The following is a 21,209-nucleotide window of genomic DNA, read 5'->3' on the forward strand; positions in this document are numbered from 1 at the left end:
AAACTTAACTGCGCGCCTCATTATTGTTGTTTGCGTTATTAATACCAACAATTAATCATAAGAACATAAATTTTGTGTTCAAATATTTAATTCACTTAAAATATCTTCAAAACTTTATTAACTTTATAACTAAAATAAAAATATTCGTTTTTGTTTTTGTTTTTGTTTTTTACACGAAACTAATTATTATTCAACTTATCTCTAATTAAGAAAAAAACTGAAACAATAATATGTAATCTCTAAGAAGTATTTAATCCTGTTTTTCTATTTTTTTTCTCCTATTTATACATCATATAAATTGCTTTTATGAGGGTGAAAAAGTATAATATTGTTCTCTGATAAGATGGCTGTCCATGGGCAGCAAAACGGCTTCTTACAAAGATTAGAATATGTAAAAGCGGACGGTTGTAGGGATGTTCGCGCTCCGTTTCCAGCAAAATTGCTGCCAGATCTGAACAATCTAAGCACTGTGGAAATTACCGGCTGTGAATCATTGGAAGAGGTATTTGAATTGGATGAGGCCGATGAAGGAAGCAGTGAGGAGAAGGAGCTGCTGTCATCTTTAACAACGTTAGGGCTGCGCCGGTTACCTGAGCTGAAATGCATATGGAAGGGGCCCACCAGACATGTCAGCCTCCAAAATCTTGCTCGTCTGGATTTGGATTCTCTCGACAAACTGACATTTATCTTCACACCGTCCCTCGCTCGAAGTCTGCCAAAGCTGGAAACCCTTGACATAAGAGATTGCGGTGAATTGAAGCATGTTATCAGAGAAGAGGATGGTGAAAGGGAAATAATTACAGAGTCTCCTTGCTTCCCACAATTAAAAAATATCACCATAGAAAAGTGTGGTAAACTGGAATATGTCTTCCCTGTATCTGTGTCTCCAAGCCTTCTGAACCTGGAAGAGATGCGGATTCATAAAGCTCATAATGTAAAGCATATATTTTACAGTGTAGAAGGAGATGCACTCACCACAGATGGCATCATCAAGTTCCCTCGACTAAGGGAATTGGATCTTTCTTTCAGATCAAATTGCAGCTTCTTTGTTCCAAATAATTTTGCTGCCCAATTGCCTTCCTTGCAAACTCTACAAATCAATGGCCACAAAGAAGTGGGAAGTTTGAGTGCACAGCTCCAAGTACGTCCTTTATATTTCTCCAATAATTTTTGTTCCTTTTTAATTGAAATTGTCAACTTCAATACATGTTGATTTCTTCCATTAAATTTCTGAAACTGGAGTAATGGATAAATCATTTAGCCATCCACTAAATTGAAAAGGAGTTGTCTAACTGTATCATTCCCTGTCTCGTGATGAAATTAATTATTGTAATGAAAAGATATCCAGATTTTTCAATCTTTACGCTTTCCAAGTTTGAGTGAAATTGAGGCTCTTCTGATTTCATATCCCTTTGTTGATAAGTTTTTGGCTGAAGTTTTATATGGACAATTCCAAAGTGCACAAAATTTGTGAGGAATTATATCTAACAAATTTCTTTTGATGCAGGGGTTGACAAAGTTGAAAACATTACGCTTGCAACATGTGCCTGACACGAGGTGTATATGGAAGGGTACTTTGGAGGTAATCTATGCCTGACACGAGGTGTATATACTACGAGGGTTGATAAAAATTAGTCAAGTTTGTCCACTAAAACAACTTTGCACAGAATAAAATTAGACCAAAGTACATCAAGTAACTTCACAAAAAATATTATTAATATATAAGAGCATAAATTTTGTGTTGAAAATTTTGAAGTCAATTAAAATACCTTTAAACATTTATTAACTAAAATAAAAATCTTACTTAGTATTTTTATTTTTTACATGAAACTAATAATTAGGAGTTTATTAACCTTTTTTGCACAAAAATCTAATTGTTATTCAACTTATCTCTAATTAAGAAAAAAACTAAAACAATAATATGTAATCTCTAAAAAGCATTTAATCCTGTTGTTGGCTATTTCTTTCTCCTATTTATACATCATATAAATTGTTTTTATGAGAGTGAAAAAATATAATATTGTTCGTTCAGCAGATGGCCGCCCATGGGCAGCAAAACGGCTCCTTGCAAAGATTAAAATTTGTACTCGTGGAGGATTGTGGGGATATTCGCGCTCCGTTTCCAGCAAAATTGCTGCCAGATCTGAACAATCTAAGGAAGGTGGAAATTAAGGACTGCAAATCATTGGAAGAGGTATTTGAATTAGGTGACCTGCCTGGTGAAGGAAGCAGTGAGGAGAAGGAGATGCCGCTGCTGTCATCTTTAACAACGTTAGAGCTGCGCCGGTTACCTGAGCTGAAATGCATATGGAAGGGGCCCACCAGACATGTCAGCCTCCAAAATCTTGCTCGTCTGGATTTGTATTCTCTCGACAAACTGACATTTATCTTCACACCGTCCCTCGCTCAAAGTCTGTCAAAGCTGGAAAGCCTTCGCATAAGTGCATGCGGTGAATTGAAGCATATTATCAGAGAAGAGGATGGTGAAAGGGAAATAATTCCAGTGTCTCCTGGGCTGGATGATCAAGCTTCACCTATCAACGTTGAGAAGGAGATAGTGCTTCCTAATCTAAAGGAGTTGTGGCTAGGACAATTATCAAGTATTGTCTGTTTTAGTTTCGGATGGTGTGATTATTTCGTATTCCCTCGTTTGGAGAAGTTGAAGGTCCGTCAATGTCCAAAGATGACCACAAAATTTGCTACTACACCAGATGGTTCAATGAGTGCTCAATCAGACGTGGTGCTGATTTGACTTGATTTCTTGCCTCTCTTTTAGTGTGTTTGTTTCTTGTTTGGCTCAATAATAAGATTTACAAGTTAAAATGAGCATGCCATGCTTGAATTGGTTTACAGGTATCTGAAGTAGCTGAATATTCAAGCAATTATAGAAAGTGGACCAGAAATAATGGGTGGAAAGAAGAAGAAGATGATGATGATGATGTTGGGTCAGAAGAGGAAGAGGAAGAGGAATATGGTGATGATGATGATTGCTAGTCTAATAATTCTTTCTCGCCCAAACCAGGTGATATACCTGCAATTATTTATCCTCTCCTATACCCTCAAATTTTAATGGTTGAATTAAATCATGGATGGTCTTTGTTCTTCATGTTTGCATCAGGCAAGGGTGGTTAGCTGTTACATGATTTCAAGGTTGGTGCTGCGAATATGTTCTAGATTGGTGGGAAGTAATTAATTCCAACTGTTTCATTGGCAATGGGATACAAAATGGCTTCACATTGTAACAGTCTTATTTACCATAGAAGATTTCGACTTATCTATCTATGTGTTTGCTGAAGAAGTTAGAAGTAATGTAATGTTGTGTGTTTAGTCTTATTATCTATGTGTTTGCTGAAGAAGTCTTATATCTGCGGATGTTTGCTTGATGCTGAACTCTTTGTTTGATGTTCTGTTTCTAATGCATAATGCATTATTAAAACTGTTATTTTATGAGCATCTGAATATGTTTGGGCATTCAAATCTCCAGCTGACTGAGACTATATTGTTGCTTGCCCATTATCGTACAAGCCTCTAGAAGTAAGGGCGGATGTTTGCTTGATGCTGAACTCTTTGTTTGATGTTGTTTCTAATGCATAATGCATTATTAAAAATGTTATTTTATGGGCATCTGAATATGTTTGGGCATTCAAATCTCAAGATGACTGAGACTTGATGCTGAACTCTTTGTTCAAAAGTGTGATACTGATATCATGTTTTCCTAGCAGAGCAATCTTATGTTGAATGGTCTTTTCGAGCAGATACCTTGCTGGCTTTCGCTAATTTTCTCTTTTCTTTGTAATTTTTTGATGAATTTCTCTTTTTTTTTCTCAACCTCAGGAATTAAAATACAACTAAAATAAAGTTTTGTATCAAAAAGTTTCATTACCAAAAAGAAGATTTATCAAAATTACAAGCCATGGAGGCGTAGACACAATTTGTCTTTTTAAGGCCTCCTTTTTTATTTTATTTTCATGTTTCAATTTTTATTTTTTCTCAAACAATATAATCGATTTATTTTTCATAAAGTTGAGCACCAAACCAATGGTGCGCTTTTTATTTAGTTCTACATGCTCATATAAAATTAACTTTAAATTCTAATTAACACAATATTGAAAAATTAATTTAAAAAAAAAAGTAGATGATCAAAAGCAAAAAAAAAAGAAGGCAAAGTTGACACCATATTTTTTAAAAAAAATTGATTTTTTATTTGTTTCAATTTTGATCTTTTCATTTTCAATTTCTTACAAACAATAATTTTTTTTTGTGTGAAATTGAGCATTGTTCTAATATTATGATGTTTTATTGAGAGCAAGATAACTATAAAAAAAACAAATAAAAATACATTACCCATCTCAAATCTTAATCAATTTATCATCAAAGATCACTGAACTAAAAAAAAAAAGTAAACATTATGTGAATTCACAATATTTCCTCTCGGGGATTTTAGCCAATTTCTTTTAGGTTTCTATTAATTAATTTATTTATTTATTTATTTATTTATTTTTATAATGAATAGGTAAGTTATATTTAACTAATAATTTAGCACATTGTTGCCTACATCCATATATATTAAAAAGACACTCATTATAGTCATATTAGTAGGTTAATCAATTATCGTCAAAGATCACTAAATAAAAAAAGGATAAAAAAAACAAAGTAAATATTGTGTGAATTTACAATATTTCCTCTTGAGGACTATATTGTTTTAGCCAATTTTTTTAGGTTTCTATTAATATATTTATTTATTTTTATAATAAATAGGTAAGTTATATCTAACTAATAATATAACACATTGCTATCTACATCCACATATACTAAAAATAACAAAAAAAAAAACCGTAATCATAAATACAAAAAACAATATTAACATGTTTATTTAACTTGCTTCACTATGGATCATATAATATTTTCCAACACAAAAGAATGGATGTATAAGTGTTGTTAATGTATTTTTGATTTCAAGAGAAAAAAAATAGAATTACGTATAAAATAAGTTGATGTTTACATATAATAAAAATAAAGTAAGGACCATAAGTGTTCATAAATATAAAAAATAGTTGTTAATGCATCATGCCACATATAAGATCTTAAGTTAATTTTTAATGTAGTAGAAAAATGGGACATTGTTTTAAGTGCATTTTCTTATGTTACAATTCTCTTAATTGAGAAATGTAAAAAAACAAATCTTACAAAAATATGAACTAATAAACTAATAAAGAGTTGTTAATGCCAATCAAATTATAAAATAAAATGATAATCATTTTCATAAAAGTAAAAGATACATAAATATGATACTTAACCTTAACTTTCATTTTTATTCACACTTTTCTCCTTCTTTTTTTTTTATCTTAAAGGTCACTTTTTCTTACCAAGAACAAAAAAAAATTATTTTTATAAACATGTAATGAAAATAAGGTTTATTCATATAAAATATAAAAAAAACATATAGATGAATTGGAATAATTTTTTCTAGATATTAAATACATAAAAGATAAGTAAAAGATATCCACTATTTAGAAAAAACTAAATAAACAATCAAAATATTTAGAGAGAAAAAGCATTAATTTAAATATAAATTCAAAAATTCATTAAAAATACATAAAAAAATATCAATTAAAAAAACAAAATTAGAAAAAAAAATGAAATAGATCAAGTGCTTTTAGATTTAGTAAGCCAGGCCTACACATCAAGTCCATTTTAAAAAGGGTTGGTTCGGCCTTTTTTATTTGATAATACTCCAAATGTTTTTGAAAACAATAAAAAAAAAAAAAGCAACATGTAACCTACCGAGACTTTCCCATTCTTGACCATTGGAGAGGTGATTAGAAAATTAAACAAGGTGGTTTTTGACCTAAAAATGCAAATTTAAACAAAGTTCACGCCAAAACACTCTAAAAATGGTATTTATAATGTAATAAACCACTAAAACAGCCTAAAAACCATAAATTTTTTGACAATTTCAAGAGAGAAAAAACATTTCAATGGAATTCTCTTCATCAAATGAAACTCATTAAAACAAAAATTAATTATTTTTCATGAAGAAAATCAGTGTCAACTGAGACTTGAAACCCCGGGTAATATTATTGATATTAATAAAAGTCAAAATTACAAAAAATAAGGAAAAGTGATAAATTAAATTATAAAAATAATGATATATTCGAGAATTTGAATTGAAATGTTTTGTTTGGTTGTTAAAATATATATATATATATAAATAAATAAATAAACATGAAAATATGAATAAATTTTTTATGAAAATGGATTTCATGAAGCTGAAAGTACTACAGAATAATTAGGTGAAATTTAAAATAATTTGAATGAAATTTGATATAAATAGACAGGATTCATAAAATTTTACCTAAAAATCATAAAATTTACTATTGAGAAATATAAAAGATATTTTTAAAAAGTTAAGTAATTATATGTGTATACGGGGAAAGAAAAAATTGAGGGACGTGAAAGGTATTTAAAAAAGAAGAGTTAATTTTATATATATATATATATATACACACACACACTGCAAGTGAGTATGTGTTGTAAGGAAACAAAAGATAAAAACAAACTTGTTTTTTCAAAGAGAAGGGGAAGCATTCGGCCAAGAGAGGAAAAACAAATTTAAGTAAGGAAAATTTATCAATCTAAAAGTGTTAAAGCTTTGGCTATTGCTTGGTAAAATGTTCTCAAACTTTTAAATAAGATTCTTGAAGAATTTATACTTTAAATTGATTGAACTTTGTGAAATGAGAAATTAGGGTTCATGATAAATTTTAGAGAAAATTACAATTAATTGTGAAATTGTGTTAAGATTATTAAAGTGAGTAGATAAAGTAAGAAATTATGGTAATTAAAGCAAAATTTTAGGTGTTCTTGAAGAAGGGATTTTTTGGAAAAATAATAATAAGAAAAATAAAAATTTTAAGAGTTTTGATAAGATGATGAGATTGTGTAAGAAAGAGATGATATTAATGTTAAAGAGTGAATAGATCATGAAATTTTTTTATGTTTTTCTTTGATTTAAATTACGGTAAAAATTAAATAAATAAATTTAAAGAATATATATATATTGATTTGAATGATGAAATGAATTGTGTTACAATATGAAAATTGGAAAAATAGGAAGGAAATTTACAAAATGATTTTATTTTGGCAAATAAAAGGATAATTTAAATGATTTTATTTACTGAGTATTTCAATATAGAAAGTAGAATAATAATGTGATATACTTGTCAATTCAAGAGAGGCTGTCAGATCGACACTACAGCAAGAAATTTTAACTTGAGCTTAGTCATCAGGTAATTACACGGTACTTGAATTTATTATTCATCAATATGTATTTTTATTTGATTAATTGTGGTTGATAAATATGAAATTATTATATTTTTTACTCCAGAAAATAAGATATGCGACGTGATGAATTAATTCTTTAACTAATGAAATTAATGCCCTGGTAAATGGGCGTGATAAGAAATTAATTCCCTAGTTAATGGGATTAGAACCCTGGTGAATGAGCAAATCGTTGAACTAATTCCTGAATTAATGGGATTAATATCCTGGTTAATGGGATTAGTACCTTGGTGAATGGATAAATTATTGAACTAATTCATGATTTAATGGAATTAGTGTCCTGGCAAATGGGCAAGATAAAGAATTAATTTTCCTGATTAATAAGATTTGTACCTATTGAATGGATGAAACGTTAAACTAATTTTTGGATTGATGAAAATGGTATTTGTTGAATGGACTGGTGAAAAATTAATCATATATTAGTAAAAGTAATGTTGAGTTAATTGAGCAATAAGAATAATTATATTTTTGGTTGATATTAAAAAACAAAACTTATAGATTATTCTGAAATTTAACACACACACACACACACACACATACTCACTAGAAGAGCAAGTTAATTTAATGATCTTTTGACTAAATTTAAAAAAAAAAATAGAATGAATTTTATGGATATCTTTTTCTTACCTGTCTAATTGAATTATTGTATTAAATAAATTTTCAGGTACATCTCCCTATCGAGCTGAACAGTATATTAGTTTTCTTATATTTTGTTGGGTATCATTTTGTTATGTAATATAAAGCGTTAATAGTTTATCGAAAGTCCTTTTGTGTAGTATAATCTTAATTATGAATTTCTTCTTTAATTATATATTTATTTGGATTATAATTTCGTTAATGGCCCTTATTTGTAAATATTTGAATTGTGTAATGTACTTCAATTATAATTTGTAGAATAATTCTTTGGATTGCATCTATGTAAATGTGGGATATTGAATTATTTAGACATGTGTGAATTTAATCACTGAGAAGTTGTGATGTAATGAGAGGAGAAAGTTCTAGATGATAGGATGAGTAAGAAATTTAATACTTAAGGATTGCAGATGAAAAATCGATAACTTCGTATCTAAAAATATAAAAAAAACTTTGCTGAATTTTTTATTGATTACAAAATAAATTCTTTAATCTTATTTGAATCATCATGTCCTTGTTTTTTGTTTTGAATATAAATATTGAGGTTGTCGGAGAGATTTTCTCTAACATTGTAATCCAATGACTTTTTGTTTCCTCTATCAAATTAGAGAATGAGAAAATAGAAAAAATGAAGTTGTGGATAAAAAATAAAATGAATTTTTGACTTCAATCTTGAAATTACCACCTTTTTTATGCTATTTTTTTCACTTTGGTTATCTATATTTAAATTTTGCTTTTCTCCAACAAATTTACTTAATTGTCTATCAATTTAAGCTTATAATACCAGTGAATAGTGATGTGAGAGTAATATTTTACCCATGTGTCTTTTTTAAAGATTCTTATAATTAATAAGAATATCTTCAAAAATAGAATCACAGGCTGTAGAGTTCTCATCATAACCAAGAAACTTATGGCAGCCTCACACACACAGAATCTGATAACTTTATGATAGAATTACAAATAACTAAATATTTATCAGTTGGACATCATCCATGATAGTATTATCCAGCTATAAATCGGTTCCAAATCTAAGCTCAAATCTCACTGGCTTGCTCTAGATTTCTCCTTAGATTATGTTATTCTTCACCAACCAAGATTATGTTCCAAATCTGATATTACCCAATTTTTGTCCACCTTTGAAATTATTTTCTTTCTTTCTTCAGAGAACATTTCCAAAATCTAGGGAGGCCACTTTTTTCATCTTATTTCTCTCATAGAACTTCTCTCCATAGCCGTCAAATCATTAAGCACCACATATACCACCAAAAGTTTGTCCACCAAGACGCTCACTCTATCATGGCGCATTGTAATATGGGTGATTTCACATACTTGCCACTGTATCACTGCTCACCAATGGTGGCCCAACAACTGTTCCTCGGTATCTGCATCTCTCCAAGACAACAACATAAAATATTTCTGACTAGATTTTCTGGGTGCTCTTTGTTTTTCTTTTTTCACTTCAAAGGAGAAAAAACAATTAACAAACAGAGTTCGTGAGGGGAGGCTGGCTTGCTTCCTTGCTTCCTAGCTTCTTTCTTGCTTTGTAAAAACACCCTTTTAAAAGTTTTTATTTTCTTGGTTTCTTAGCACCCCTTTCATGGCATTTTCACAGAGGGTTCAGTGCTTTTTCTCAAGTCCAAATAACTAAAATTTGAGTCTTTTTGTTGCTGTTGTTGTTTTAACTTATTAACTAATAGGGTTTCTTCTTCTAATTCTTTTTGTGTTTGTTTTTGCAGGTTGATTATGTTACATTTTGTTGCCATTCTTGGAATGCTTTAAAAGGATTAGTTACTCACTGGTTTGATTCTTTCTCAGTTTTAGTTGTTGGGTTTTAATTACTTATCTGTATTGGAACAATGTTTCTCTGTCACTTGTTTATGGACTGCTTACTTTATTCTCTATTGACTTCTTGCAATTTTTTTTCTTGAGCTATTATTTGTTTTAAGTAAAATGCATTTTTAATGTGATGATAGTGTCACTTTTTGTTTACCAATGTTACAATTCAGAATTTCTTTAGGAAATTTATGATCAAGTGTGTGTGTGTGTGTGTGTGTTTTTACCTGAATTTCCTGTCTATGCATTCAAATAACTCGTTTCATTGTAGGAGATTTTGACCAAATTTTCTTGAATTAGATTAGGTAGGTGATTAATTTTTTAGGTGCTTTGTTCATATAGCGGCTAGGGCTTTTGAGTGTGGCTAGGAGAACTCATATCCTGAAATGTTAGTTGAATAAAATAGTCATATGTTAGCTAATTTTGTGGATAGAACAACCATCACTGGTCATGTATCTCCCGTAGGCATATGAGGTGTTACCCCTTTGAGATCAAATTCATGCACATGCTCTTTTATATTTTTGGCAGATTGGATGATGAGATAGAAACTCTGAACAGCATAACAATAGATGCGACAGCTTTGCAGCTCTTCCTACCTCCCCTACATGTACAAGCCTTCTGCAGTTGTAGTTTGCATAAGAATGCTAAATTGGGAGTTTGATGTGTTGAATGCCATATCATGAAATTTAGGAAAAACATTCAGAACCTTTATAGTGAACAGGGTTTTTCTATGCTGACTTTGGGGCAAGGAAGATAATTTATGTTATGGATGTCCTCAGTTTATTTTTAATGAGGTCAAGCAGCCTATATAGAAATCCTGATGTTCCTTTAAAACAAAATTCTATGCCAGGAATTTTAGGCCTTGTCATTTCTAGGGAATGCAAAATTGTGTTTAAATGAGCATATGTATTTGAGCAACAAGGAGTTGGTGCTTGTTCATCATTAAAATCCCCTTTAAGTGAGACAAGCTGTTTGTGCAACAAGGAGTTGATGAGATTAGGTGGATGATTAGTTCTAGGATGACTTGGTTCCTTAGAGCACCATTTGCAAGGTCAACTTTTCCTTTGAACATGATGAAAAACCGTGAGATTTATTAGGAAATAAAAAGTTAGTATAAGGGAGATGACTACTTAGAGGTTGGTAATTAGGAAGTGTTCATTTAAGTAATTGCTTCGATGAAATTGACCTCCAATAGAGAATATTTACTCAAATGAATCTTATGGAAAATAACCATGTGATTACTTTTTCCTATTGTCATCCAAGAAATCTCTGCCTTTAAAAAAAATATGAGGTAAACAATCAATTTCAGCACACGATTGACACTTGCATTAAGCAGGAGATAAAAGAATCAACATTTTTATTATTATTATAAACCTGAATTGTTGCTAACAATCCAATACCAATTGTCTTGGATTGTCTAGTGTGGAAATGATTTTAAATCATGGTTACAATCATGATTGTGCACCAAGGCCCGTTCCCGGGCATTACATGATCCCATTCCCAAGCATTACCTGGTCGTGTTGGTTGTTGCAGTTGTGAATTATTAGCAACTCTAAGCAAATTTTCAATTATCAACGTATATTTTTATACTTTATAGTAATTCACTTAAAGACATAATAATAGTGCTTGAGGTCGAGTGAAAAGGCAGATTGTCACGGGTATCTGCTATAACCAAATTAAACGAAACAAAACCAACCATTTTTTCAGTATTTTGGGGCGTCTCAATTAAAAATATTCATTTATTTCGGTTCAGTTTCAATTTGACATTTCTAAAAATAAATAAACTAAAACAACCCAAAGTCTATGTGCATTCAATTTTGGATTGTGTTAGTTTGAGTTATCAACCTGAACCTGATTTGGATTGATTCAGCATAAATGAGCATGGTTTCGGTGAAAGGCTTGTCAATAGTTACCTTTTGAAAATGGTTATTAATTGTTTAAGCTAAAAAATATCTGAACCAAACCAGACCAAAACTGATCAATATGTTGGATTGGGTTGGTTTGAAAATTTTAATTTTTTGTTTGGTTTTTATTTTTTTGAAAGCCATACTTTTAGTGATTAAAATATCACAAAATCAATTTAGAATGTCACATAATCTTGTTGATTCTGTCTATAACAAAATTTCAAAAAAAAAAAACATAAAATATTTGAAATGCTTCCCATAAAATCTTAAATAATCCCTTGGATCTCGATTTTATAAGCAAAAATTTAAAGGTTGAAGCTTTATTTTGGTGAAAATACTTGAAGAAACGTGAAAAGTGGAGAATGGTTGGAAGCTAATAGTGGCAAGAGAGAGAAATTAGCTCAAAATGAGGCTCTGATGGCATGATGGCAATTATAATAGCCATAATGGTCGGTAGGATGTGAATTTAAGAATGTTGTTATATTAGCATAATGTGATGATCAATATTATATGATGATAGTCAAATTTGGGGTTGGCTGAAGGCTGGGATTCTGTTGATCAACCAAGTTTGCAGTCAATACTACTACCAAAGCAAATAGGTGGGCGCAGTTTTGATGTTTTCATGGCTGCATCAGTGTTTGTTGTCATGATTGTGAATATAGTATTGTTGAGCATCCGAAGTGTTATGTAGCAGTTGTGCCAGACATGAATTGGTATCAAATCAGAATTTTCTTCAATGTAGTAAAATTAAATGTTTCACTATAAACTTACTTGTGTAGCATCTTTAATAATGCTTGTTACTATGTAAATATTGTTATATGTGATACAAGCACGATTCCCTTATCATAGCTCCATAAATTAATTATGAGCCATCTAATTGCAGTGTCAAATAACAACTGCTCTTTAATTCATCATCCCACTTGAACCTAGATTGGGTAGCACTATTTCAACTTAAGAAAATACACTCATTAGTATTGAAATCCTAACATGCAAAAGAAATGTTAGCTATAGAAATGTTAAATCTGTGGCGAAGTTGGCAACCATTGGATACCGATGATATTGTCTTTTACTGAAAAATGAAATTAACTATAGATTTGATGATAATGATGACGGTGATAGTAGCTATGATTAGCTATGATTCCCTTATCATAGCGCCATAAATCAAATATGAGCCATCCAAAGTCAAATAATAACCTTTATGTGATTCATCAACCCACTTGAACCTAGATTGGGTAGCCCTATTTCCACTTAAGAAAATACGCTCATTAGTATCGAATCCCAACATGTCAAAAAAATGTTAAACCCTTGGTGAAGTTGGCAATCATTGGATACAGATGATATTGTCTTTTATAGAAAAATGGAATTAACTATAGATTTGAAGGTAATGATGGCAGTGATAGTAAGTTAATTATTCAATGTGTCGTGAAATCATGGTTGCAGGTGCTGTCTACGTTTGTATCATGTTTCCATGGGTTCTATTTCATGTATGTGAATGGTTAAAAATATCAAATGTTGTGCGCATACACTGATCTAATAATTTGTCCATGACAATTATATGCAGACAACATTATAATAATAACAATCCCAAATTGGTCCATGACAATTATATGCAGACAACATTATAATAATAACAATCCCCTTTTTAAAATGAGGTGCTATATATGGTTCGTTAAAAATATGAGGCATTATGGCTATGTATCAAAAATCACAATTGCGGCATTGATTCATCTTGTTGAACCATCCATATAATTTCAGGGGATTGCTTGTACATATGGAAACTTTGTAATAGAAACATGTATGCTAGTGACATAGAGGTTGCCCTAGTTGGAGTGTTTATTGTTTTGGATTAGGGTGTGATTCTATTTTAAGGTTAGGCTATGATGATTTATTTCCCCTTGATACCTCTAGTCCTAGCATAGATTGTATGCTTCTGACCAAACTAGGGAGGGGGACGTTGCCTTGATTTGTGCAAGCTTGGCCAAGGATACCACTAATTGCTAAATTACAAATTAAGAAAATAGAAATGTGTATGGTTTTGTTGTATTGCTTTGGAGTATCTTGGTATTCAAGCTTGTCGTATATAATTTTGGATAAGCTAGGCAATTTCATTCTTAACTATCTATGAAAATTTTTGCTCATGTTCTTTGACTTGAGCACCCTAATTCGCAGAATTTAGTATTTACTTCTCCCCCTATCCCATAATAATTTTTTCCTTGGTTTTATTTTGATTAAAAATTCAAAAAAAAATGTTATAAAAAATCTGAATTGAAACTTTCTAAATTTTGATTTTTTAGATTTGAAACCGATAAAAATTTCAAAAATAATTGGTCAAAGTGAAATTCAGTTGGCTTTTTGAAACTGTTGACAGCCAATTATTATGAGAGAGTATGAAATTAAACCTTGTGATATTCAACTCAAGATATATCCTATGTATTGTATAGTAGTGATCATTCCCGTATCAGGTGTGTTAATTCTGTTTGTTAAGGTATTAACTTGTTTCAATTTTTTTCTAGCATGATTCATTGAGCTAAAGCGATAAGTTTATCAACATTTTTTATTCTAGACATGATCAACATGTAGTATATAAGCATTGAGCATTCTAAACATGGTTTCAGAAGACTCATATTCTCCCACTTTATTGCCTATCCTTTTAAGGCCTGAGGATCTCAGTTGTGGAAAATATACCAAATTTGGGATTATCGCACTACACACACATTAGTGGTTCTCTAGAATTCCATAATGGATATCGTACACTTTTTTGTAGAACTTAAATGTTTTTTTTTAATGCACGTGTTTCATCTTTTACTGCCTTTATTCCATCATGGTTGGCATAATTTGCTTCACAAACTAAGTACTTGTCCTTTTGCTGCAGGGAGGGAAACAAATAAAAGATCATTTGGGTAAGGCAGGAAATTATACTGAACATGAGTGAAGCAAACCAAGGGAATAATCCTGATGCTTCAGCAATTGTTCCTCTGAAACGCAGGCGTGGTCGTCCACGCAAGTACCCTAAAATGGAGGTTGATCATGAGGCGAATGCACATGTTCCAGGGATTCAAAATCTAAACCATGGAGAGAATGCTCATGCTCCTCCTGGATTTGGAGTGGTCAATAGTAATCAGCCACATCAAGTAGGTCCAGTTAACAATGCAATTGATGCCATGATAGACCAGTCAGTGTATGGTGTCATAGAAGCAACATTTGATGCTGGATATTTGCTGAATGTTAGGGTTGGTGATACAGAAACCACTTTGAGGGGTGTTGTTTTTAAGCCTGGACATCACATCCCTGTTAATCCAGAAAATGATATTGCCCCAGATGTTCCAATGATCAGAAGGAATGAGATTCCCCTTACAAGAGAAAGCAATAATCAGGTACACACCCGTAAGCCTGGGCCTAGAGGTAGAAATGGAACTGCTCATGCTGACCATGCTGATCCAGTTGGCTCAAAAGGTAAGCAGGTGCTTTCAGTGGTACCCCAAACTCCTACAATATCAAGAGGCAATGTAGTTCCTGTTGTACTTCAGCCAGTCAATCTATCAAATGGTGCCACAAACCAAACTGCCCATCTGGTGCCTTCAAAAGGCAAGCAGGTTCTAGATGCTGCTCATTCATCAAATGGATTAACACCAACAAATGAGATTATACAATTTCAATCTCAAAATAACCACCAGGTGATAACAAGTCCATTAAATCAAAATCCAGCAGGGGGACTACATGAATCAGAAGCCAGCCCGCTGAAAACAACTCATATGCCTTTTGAGAAACTGTTAACTGAAGTCATCAGGAGGGTTCATGCTCCATCACAATCAACAGAGACTAATAGCAGCTTAGCTGAGAAACTGTTAACTGAAGTCATCAGGAGGGTTCATGCTCCATCACAATCAACAGAGACTAATAGCAGCTTAGCTGTTAACTTGCTTGTGGAAGATTCTGGTATTGTGGAAAAAAAGGATGGCAGTGACACAGAACAGGCCCTGTCTGTTAAACCGCTGCAAGTTTTACAGCCTATTGTTGACAGCCATCCTGCAGTTGCATCTATACCTTCTGAGGACTACAAGACTGGAAAAATGACTCAGCTCTTGCAGGTAAAATAATTGTTCAATTATCTGTCATGTACCAAGATCAATGACTTGTTATTGACATTGAACCTTAAGAAGGTTTAGCAGGAAAACATGACATTCTGATGGCTCAGACTGAGGAGCCAGCTGCGGGTTCCAGATTGAACTAGATAATTTGAAAAGCCCAGAAACCGAGGTTGGAAGTGAATGGAGTAGTATTTCTAAGATCAGGGCATGGGCAGATGGTGTACCTGCTGCTTCTGGACTATCTGACATGTGTCCCGAGAATAAATTGCTAGACTTGTACAATTCTATAGATAATTAGCGTCATAAACCAGGTAGAGGCCACAGAAGATCCATCTTTGCTTGAAAGTGGGAGGCTTAGTGTCTCCTCAAAGACTTTAATTTATTTTTTCTTTACAGTTATAAAGGAAACCTAGGTGCTTGTTAGCATTTGGAATTGTAATTTATTCACAGTTTGAATTGAAGGATAGCTTCTTATTAGACATTTATACAGCCTCAGTTTTTATCCTTGTATCATCTATGCCTGCTTTTAGCTGTGCTAGTGCCAGGTAGACTTTGCTAAAAGCGATCTTGCAGGGTAAACGGGAAGATACGGGTGAGCAAAGATTTAGCAAGGAGAATTTTAAATAGGTGAGGAAAATTAAGGCCTGTCCCTGTGGTGTCTTAATTCACTCGTTTTAGTGAGGTGGCGCAGTGTTGGTGTTTCAGGAACTGCATGATCTGTAAGTATTCATCTGGAGTAAAATGCATTGTAAGCTGTTCACATTAGGAAATTTGGGTACCAAGAGTAATATTCCAGGTTGAGGTTCTCACTGGATAGAAATTTTATGTTATTCAAAAGAGCTACTAATAATATTGATTCCATGACAAGAGGAGAGAGGAACAAAAGGGAAGAGATGACATTGTAATTTCCATGAAAATAAATCTCCAGTGATATAAAATCTCTCACTTCTCACTCAAATGATGGTAAACTTGCTTCTACGGATTGTAAACAAGGATGCCTGCACCTAGGCCGATGGAAAAGGTGACGCTCAACATTTTCCAGAAACAAAAACAAATCAGCAATAATCTGCACTACATGAACCCCAAAACTGTTGCTAAATTAAGCCAAAAATGAAATGAATTATCCTGCCGACTTTTTGTATCAGAACCTTGTAGCTGTTGCCGCTGTCTCAATATTGTGTACACTTTACACCTTTGGGCCTGTATTATCACCTTTCAAGATGCGATTCTTCCTTCTACCGGGGGGGAACTTCTCATAATTCTTCGCCAAAACAGAAAACCACCCCTACATCATGTCTTACAGCATGGATCATCAAATAAAAAATCTCTCAAATCAGGTTTCACAAGCAATCATTGAAATGAGTTAGACCCTGAAAATGAGGGATGAAAATAATTGCCTATTGCTCAATGTTTTTCAGTAGAACTATGGATCAAAATTTTGTTGTTTACGAAAACAAATCTTGATTTCACTATGGAATATACTCATGGAAACTTGGTATTGAAAAGAGTATTGGATCCTGGGACTGGAATGGGGTGAATTGCAGGGATAGGTGGCTGAAGAAAAGGAATATGGCTTGGCATTACAAATGGTTGGTGGCCACCAGCTACAAAAGGTGGAGCCACACAGAGCTGCAAGGTTTGGCCAGCTGCACTTCCTGCAATATCCGAAAAAAAAATTCAAAGACTCGGTAAACAGGCACAGAAAAACATAGAGATGCTGAGACTTAGCACTGCCACTATAATTACATTATGCTCAAGAAATATTTTTCTTCATTTTCTTTCTGTGTGTTTTGCAAGTGGGTGGGGTGTGTGAATATGTTGGAGCTCTAAAACAAGCACCAGCAAGAACATAATCACCTTCCATATATTTGATTTTTAGTGTTAAATTTAAGTTTTCTCATTAAATCGAAACTCAAAGTAATCAGTTTCTCAAATGGTTGTGCACATATTGATTATCATTGCACATAATGATTATCAACCCCTTGCGGACATTGACAGAGGTTGGAATTTTCAACATTAATTTTTGAAACAGTTATCCTGACTTGCTAGCCTAGCAGTTAGGTTGTCCCTTCATGTATTCAGTAACATAAAAAATCTAAGCTTGCTTGGAATATGCAGCCTCATTGATGGCAGCAAGTGCAATGGCAAACCTTTGAAACCAGAATCTCTTGCAATATAGCACATGAAAAATTCCAACCAATAAAAGGAATACCTTTCTCATACCTTGGTGTTTAGGATATTGGACTTGGTGAGGAGTTGACATAGGACGTGCAGATACAGATGATATGGCTGCTGCGCTTGGAACCAAATCCTTTCATGGTACAAATGCAATGAAACAATCAGAGAAATATAGCATGTATTTAATCTACTTGGATAAGAACTCCAGGGAAGTGAAGAAATTAAAAGCTTGAGATGACTTGAAATGCAAGAGGATCAGCTCCAACAATAAAAAAAATGACAGAAGTGTTGAAAAAGAGAAAGAAGTTATGCATGAAAAACAAGAAAATAAGCCTGCCACTAGACCTTCATGATATACATGCAAGATTCCATAAGTTACGAATAATTGCAATTTCCTACACATAATATAGCATATTTATAATCTTAGCTAATTAGCAATCTAGCTTCAGATCAGTGACACACACAAGCATTCTTCTATTATAACATGGCTAATATAAAAGCATCCATGTTAAGAGTAGCATGGTGTTACACTGGTTGAAGAAGCCAACTATATAGATAATTAGAAAAGTAAATCACAGTAGGATGTTAAGAATTAGTATGAAGCTTAGAAGCACTGCTCAAGGCTGATTCTAGAAACTATCTCGAGATCAGATAATGACTTAAAACCGTCCTCCCCATAATGTAGATTAAATTGCTTCCTAGCACAGTAATAGTTAAATACAAGCTACAACACCCAGAAACTACATGTTAGTTGTATCTGTAACTATCAAACATCAGAGTGCTTTAATTATTTCATGTTGCAGATCCGGTATCTTACATGAGAAACTGGCTGAATATACATGAGCTGCCCCAGTTGTCCAACCATAACCTTGAGAAACAGAGAGCCAGATTAGCGACCAGATTAGAAAATAAAGTTACAAATCTCCAAATCCAACAATAAAACAACGGAGCACCAGAAATAAACTGCCCAAAGGATATCACGTGAATCTTCCTTCTACTTACAGATTGAGAATTTGGAGGCACAAATGCTGGTGCTGCCTGAACAGCATGATACTGACCAGAATATCTAAGTGGCTGTGGCTGTGGCTGTGGCTGTGCTCTGCTTCCCATGTGTCCAACAACCTATAGCCAAAATGAAACCCTTTGAGAACTAATGGAGGGTTCCTCTCTTGACAATTAGTCATTTAGTTTAGCTTGGGCTAGTTCAACCAAAAAAATATTCCAAGAGCTGACCATAAAGTTCCCTGATTTTTCTAGTGACTTGAATAGATATGAGTTACTAAATAAGCAAGAAACTAAAAGTTAGCTAACACATACAGGTTGCAAAAATTGAGAACCACTGCCACCATTTACAGCTGTCAAGTTGCTATAGGGGGGATACTTAGCAGGGACAGATGAACGAGGTGCAAAAGGGATCCCAACTTCTGGCTGGACAGCAGCAACAGGTACCGCTGGAGAGTTGCTTGGTATGTAAGCCATGTTTGCAGCTGTTGGCACTGCTGGAGCAGAAGCTGATATAGGATTGGAAAAAGATGGAGAGAAAGTTTTTGCTCCTGGATTGAGTTTGAATGCCTGAAAGAAAATTAATGTCAAAAACATCACCATGATTATAAAACTGAACTTGCAAATATTCCAAAATTCCTAGGAAACTACAATGTAATCTAAACCCAATGATTTCTACCAATGCTTGTGGTATAGATTATAAACTATACCCGATATGAATTGCAGTAACTATTCAACAAAATACTTCAGTTTACTCATAAAAATTGCTGGTTCAATAAATTATATGATTCACTGACGAGACAGCCAGTGACCTGATGACTGCCATATAAATTTGACAGTAAAAGGAGGTGAGATGACACAGAGGTAGGTACCAAAAGGTAAAAACAAGGTTCTTGCCTTGGAGCTTCTATTAGATTCTGAGATTCGTGGAGAGACTGCATCAGTAGAATTTGCTAATGAACTACAGAGTGATTCTGAAGGAACATCAACCGTTGGATTGGAAGAAGTTGAAACACTTGCACAAACAGCAATAGGAGAAGTGGTTCCCACAGAAGCAGGCCTTCTACAATATTGATTGTCTGGCTTCATAAGCTTGCCAGGAGAATTACAAGATACATCGTTAGGCAACAGCTTCACTGTTACTCTCCCTTCTGCAACGGGTTTTGCTTCACTGAGGTGAGGCCCTGCTGCATGTTAGCAAAATAAGCAATTAAAACAAGAATCAAAACCAACAAAAGCATTTAAAAAAATACAAGACAAAATCAGGGATTAGTGGTAAGCTTAGCAATTTACGGAAAAACTATGGCCTAGGTGCATCTCAACATAGGGCCTTGTAATAATAAAAAAAAAAATCAGAAAATGGCATGCAACCACTAAATTCGCATGAATGTTATGTACAATATGATACAATTGATACAAAAGCCCAAAGCCACGAAACGAAGTCTTATATACATAATGAGTATTTTATTACAAACATATCCACTGGTAGTATCAGAACTATTCACTACTGAAAGAATGCATGCCTCCTCTTCTACTTTCTTTTCGTGAAAGAAATTCACAATATTAAGGCAGACCTGTCTACTAAGTTATGAACAAGTAATTAGACCCAGAGATGGAAATTGAACTTACTGATTGCCTTTGGGCTATGAACTTCATTAGCCTGCAAAAATCAATTGCACAAGTAAAAATTTACATCAAACACTCAATAGACAAATAGTTTCCACTTCTACAAACATAGGGCATTAAGCAAAGAAATAAACTATGTCTGTCAAGACATACACTCTTTTCCCTTTGAAACTCAAACTTATGTTTATAGAGATCCTGCTCCCCCTGTGACCGGTCTTCTCCAGTCTGCCTGTCAGAAAAAAATAATGGACAGGAATCTGAAAGTTAGAAGGAATTTCATATAAGAAAATAATTTAAACTTAGTAAATATCACTTGAAACTTGGAAAAGGCTGGTAATTTAATTTATACCTTCCATTAACTGATTCACTGGAAGAAGCTTCTCTCTTCATACACAAAACAGAAATTAAAAAAGTTAAAAAGAAAAGAAGTGAAAAGTGTACCTATATCTCTTCCTCACACACAAGCATCTTAAATAATGTATCCCTGCTACATATATTAATTACCACTGACTCATTTATCCAGTAATTGAAAGGATTCCCTTCAAGCCATGTGCCAATCCATCAAATCATCCAAACCATCAATTAGATGCATCCTAGGTAGCAT

General features: G+C 33.1%; 3 protein-coding genes and 1 long non-coding RNA gene across 10 annotated transcripts in view; 2 read left to right on the forward strand and 2 right to left on the reverse strand.

Annotated features, from left to right (window-relative positions):
- Positions 1 to 3,330, forward strand: part of LOC105117283 (disease resistance protein At4g27190-like) — a 6,755-nt gene extending 3,425 nt beyond the window's left edge. Inside the window, exons 2-6 of one of the 5 annotated variants that reach the window (XM_011014898.1) lie at positions 541 to 1,141; positions 1,508 to 1,582; positions 2,033 to 2,740; positions 2,854 to 3,022; positions 3,119 to 3,330. In XM_011014898.1, the coding sequence (XP_011013200.1) occupies positions 541 to 1,141; positions 1,508 to 1,582; positions 2,033 to 2,740; positions 2,854 to 2,994 (1,525 nt within the window). In that variant the 3' untranslated portion in view covers positions 2,995 to 3,022; positions 3,119 to 3,330. Of the gene's footprint in view, positions 1 to 502; positions 1,142 to 1,507; positions 1,583 to 2,032; positions 2,741 to 2,853; positions 3,023 to 3,118 lie in introns of all 5 variants that reach the window. The other 4 variants (XM_011014899.1, XM_011014895.1, XM_011014897.1 and 1 more) reach the window with 4 other exon arrangements.
- Positions 3,331 to 9,368: 6,038 nt separating this feature from the next.
- LOC105117282 (uncharacterized) lies at positions 9,369 to 16,280 on the forward strand. Its single transcript, XM_011014893.1, has 5 exons — positions 9,369 to 9,473; positions 9,711 to 9,772; positions 14,584 to 15,502; positions 15,578 to 15,799; positions 15,881 to 16,280. Exons 3-5 carry the CDS (start codon positions 14,636 to 14,638, stop codon positions 15,896 to 15,898), a joined length of 1,107 nt encoding a protein of 368 aa, XP_011013195.1. The 5' UTR covers positions 9,369 to 9,473; positions 9,711 to 9,772; positions 14,584 to 14,635; the 3' UTR covers positions 15,899 to 16,280.
- LOC105117281 (uncharacterized) lies at positions 9,726 to 10,893 on the reverse strand. The gene is made up of 2 exons (XR_840709.1): positions 10,305 to 10,893; positions 9,726 to 10,165 (listed from the first exon to the last, which is right to left on the reverse strand). It is a non-coding gene; the product is annotated as an uncharacterized LOC105117281 (long non-coding RNA).
- Positions 16,281 to 16,609: 329 nt separating the features above from the next.
- LOC105117280 (atrophin-1-like) overlaps positions 16,610 to 21,209 on the reverse strand; it is a 6,565-nt gene continuing 1,965 nt past the window's right edge. For 2 of the 3 annotated variants that reach the window (XM_011014891.1, XM_011014890.1), the window contains exons 5-13: positions 20,955 to 20,989; positions 20,759 to 20,834; positions 20,609 to 20,639; positions 19,877 to 20,166; positions 19,295 to 19,549; positions 18,980 to 19,099; positions 18,795 to 18,845; positions 18,023 to 18,110; positions 16,610 to 17,454 (exon numbers count right to left, since the gene is read on the reverse strand). In XM_011014891.1, the coding sequence (XP_011013193.1) occupies positions 17,282 to 17,454; positions 18,023 to 18,110; positions 18,795 to 18,845; positions 18,980 to 19,099; positions 19,295 to 19,549; positions 19,877 to 20,166; positions 20,609 to 20,639; positions 20,759 to 20,834; positions 20,955 to 20,989 (1,119 nt within the window). In that variant the 3' untranslated portion in view covers positions 16,610 to 17,281. The remainder of the gene's footprint in view (positions 17,455 to 18,022; positions 18,111 to 18,794; positions 18,846 to 18,979; positions 19,100 to 19,294; positions 19,550 to 19,876; positions 20,167 to 20,608; positions 20,640 to 20,758; positions 20,835 to 20,954; positions 20,990 to 21,209) is intronic. The other variant, XM_011014892.1, reaches the window with a different exon arrangement.

Source organism: Populus euphratica, unplaced genomic scaffold, assembly GCF_000495115.2.
Source record: "Populus euphratica unplaced genomic scaffold, PopEup_1.0 scaffold1271.1, whole genome shotgun sequence".
NCBI classification, from domain to species: domain Eukaryota; kingdom Viridiplantae; phylum Streptophyta; class Magnoliopsida; order Malpighiales; family Salicaceae; genus Populus; species Populus euphratica.

Bases quoted from the DNA above. Each gene is read 5' to 3' on its own strand.
- LOC105117282 (XM_011014893.1), top strand. From the start codon at position 14,636: ATGAGTGAAGCAAACCAAGGGAATAATCCTGATGCTTCAGCAATTGTT. The intron at 15,503-15,577 runs GTTCATGCTCCA...GTCATCAGGAGG, and splicing joins TAACTGAAGTCATCAGGAGG to GTTCATGCTCCATCACAATC.